A 2,500-nucleotide genomic window follows, 5' to 3' on the forward strand; every position below is an offset into this window, starting at 1 on the left:
CTGCCCCCCCAAAACGCTAGTGCAGGCCACTACTGCCTGGCCTGTGTTGCACCGTCACGCCCTGAGCCTAACTGCCCTGAACAGAAGCGCTGCGTCATCATCCGGCCCCTGCAAAGACTCCTCTGAAGCTATTAGGCCCTCCTGCTTGCCTAAGAAAAAAAAGCACATTAATAATGGATGCCTCGCTACATCTATGTAATGCTTGCTAATTTAAAAAAATACATACACGAGTCACAGCATGCATTTTTAATGATAGGAGGGAAGGAAGGCAGTCCGGGTGGTACGGTAGTAGTCGTTGGGTTGAGGGGTGGAGTGGGGGGAGTACTCTAGGCGGGGAAAAGAATATATTGTTCTCATTCACTGGAGATGCTTCATATACCCGAGCTTGTGGAAACAGTGTGAGCCTTTTGATGGGAGTGAATGGAGTGACCTTGCTTCCCAAGGCTTGTTTTACAAAGAGAGAGGAATATGCAGTAGCCATTATTTGCTTGCAGAACAGCAGAGGGCTTTGTGCTGCCGTCTCTTGTTTGAAAGGGGATTGTGTTTCATTAGTACTGTTGGTTAAATGGTCTTGACTGAATCGTCTCATATTCTATTAAAGAACAATACCTTTTTCATCTCAGACATACTGTGGGTATGTTATCGTACATAAAATGCCTTTGTATATAATATATCAGTCTTCTGACAAAGAGTTGGTGAATACGTAAGACTTTGTGAAATCACTTTTTGTCAAAAACACACACTTCACGAGGACCAAAGCTAATCTTAAGTATCCTTAAGTAAATACTCCCATTGGTAAATCTACGTATCTCACACAACCTGTGGACTCGAGTGACGCGAGTGTGTGTTTAGCGTGTTTGTTCAATGACAGTTCTGTTCCTCTGGCTTCCAGTTGTCTGGATGTGTTCCATTTTTCTTTTATTTTTACTTTTTAAAATCATTTTTGAGATAGGACAGTGCAGACTGACAGGAAATGAGTCAGGAGAGCGAGACGGGGAGGGATCGGCAAAGGACCCGGGCCGGACTCGAACTCGGGTCGCCGGTGTAGTAGTCCAGTGCCCAGCCGCTTGAGCCACGGCTGGGCCTGGATGTGTTGTTTCATTTTTGACGAGGGCCCCATCTACAAGTCATGACATCATCAGATGCTATCTGCTTTTGATGTGTAGCATGTTGAATGTGTTCCTTTATGAATAGCAATCTATTGGCTTCTCTACTGGCATCAATAAGAGATAACAACCCATTAACATTTTGCATATCATGCCAGCCCTGCGGCACTTTTTCTCTCTCTCTCCCCCACAGCTCAAAGATGGAGAGGTGCAATTTGCTTTTGATGTATGCTGTAACGTGTGCAATGTGTACTCTTACAATACAGCAATTAAGTGGCTTCCCCTACTAGTTGGCTACTATTAATGAGAGTGAACCCCATAGTGCACGCCACGAAAGCCTGACAATACTATGCTCCCTCTCTCTGTCTCTCTCTGTCTCTCTCTCTCTCTCTCTCTCTCTCTCTCTCTCTCTCTCTCTCTCTCTCCATAGCTGGAGGATGGAGAGCTGCAGTTCCGGTACGCCTGCGGTAACCAGCTCCCCGGGGCCGTCCAGGTGCGTGGGCATCAGGTGGCAGACGGCCGGTGGCACCGCGTCCTCCTGGTGGTCAACGGCACGCTGCTGAGCCTCAGTGTCGACGGGGACGTCCACAGCAGTCGCAGTCAGGGTGTCTCCCCCTCCTCCAGTGGTGTGACGCTGACGGAGCCCTGTCGCCTGGTGCGGCCGCGTGGGGCTCTGCTGCTGGCCACCGCTGGCCGCCTGGAGCAGGAGCGTGCCGAGCGGCAGCGGCTGCGGCGTCATGACCCCCCACAGGGCCTCCGAGGCTGCCTGGAGGGCCTGCAGTTCAACGGGGAGGCCATCAGGACGGCGGAGGCCAGGTACTATATGGCTTTGCTGCTTTTGATCTGTTCAGTGGCCTACAGTTTTGACACTTCTGTATAGGCTGTGTATACTTTTATACATATTTATACCTATTTTTCTACTCTTATTATACCTTTATCTACATTGATTACTCTTATTGAAATCTTAGCTTCATTTATTTGTTTCATTTTATTATTCATTCTTATGGTGTCATTGGTGTCTGAAGCATAGTGAGATGAGATCACATTTCTTATTTCCAATTGTATTGTATTGCTTTTCCAATGTACAGGTATATACAGTATATTTGCCATAGGACAGTGTCCACAAGGAGTGTCTTACTTGTTCTCGTGTGTACATACAGTATGTATTCTTGTATGTATTTACAGTATATTACAGTACATGACCCTGCTATGGTGATAATGCACTTAAAACTTAAACATGGCAATGGAATTGAATCGCAGATTGTCTGGTGCGGAGGGGAGGCGTGTGTTTGGCGTCTACCAGTGTTGTGCTGCCGAGGCTCCTGGAGGAGGCTGTGCAGCGGTCAGTCAGCCCTGCATGAACGGAGGATCCTGCCTGGAGGCTGAAGGGGGAG

General features: G+C 48.0%; 1 protein-coding gene across 2 annotated transcripts in view; it reads left to right on the plus strand.

The window, feature by feature from the left end:
• Nucleotides 1–2,500, plus strand: part of fat2 (FAT atypical cadherin 2) — a 72,811-nt gene that overhangs the window by 60,654 nt on the left and 9,657 nt on the right. For both annotated transcript variants that reach the window (XM_063190181.1, XM_063190182.1), the window contains exons 22-23: nt 1,537–1,922; nt 2,367–2,500. In XM_063190181.1, the coding sequence (XP_063046251.1) occupies nt 1,537–1,922; nt 2,367–2,500 (520 nt within the window). The remainder of the gene's footprint in view (nt 1–1,536; nt 1,923–2,366) is intronic.

This window comes from Engraulis encrasicolus, chromosome 23 (assembly GCF_034702125.1).
Source record: "Engraulis encrasicolus isolate BLACKSEA-1 chromosome 23, IST_EnEncr_1.0, whole genome shotgun sequence".
Classification (NCBI taxonomy): Eukaryota; Metazoa; Chordata; class Actinopteri; order Clupeiformes; family Engraulidae; genus Engraulis; species Engraulis encrasicolus.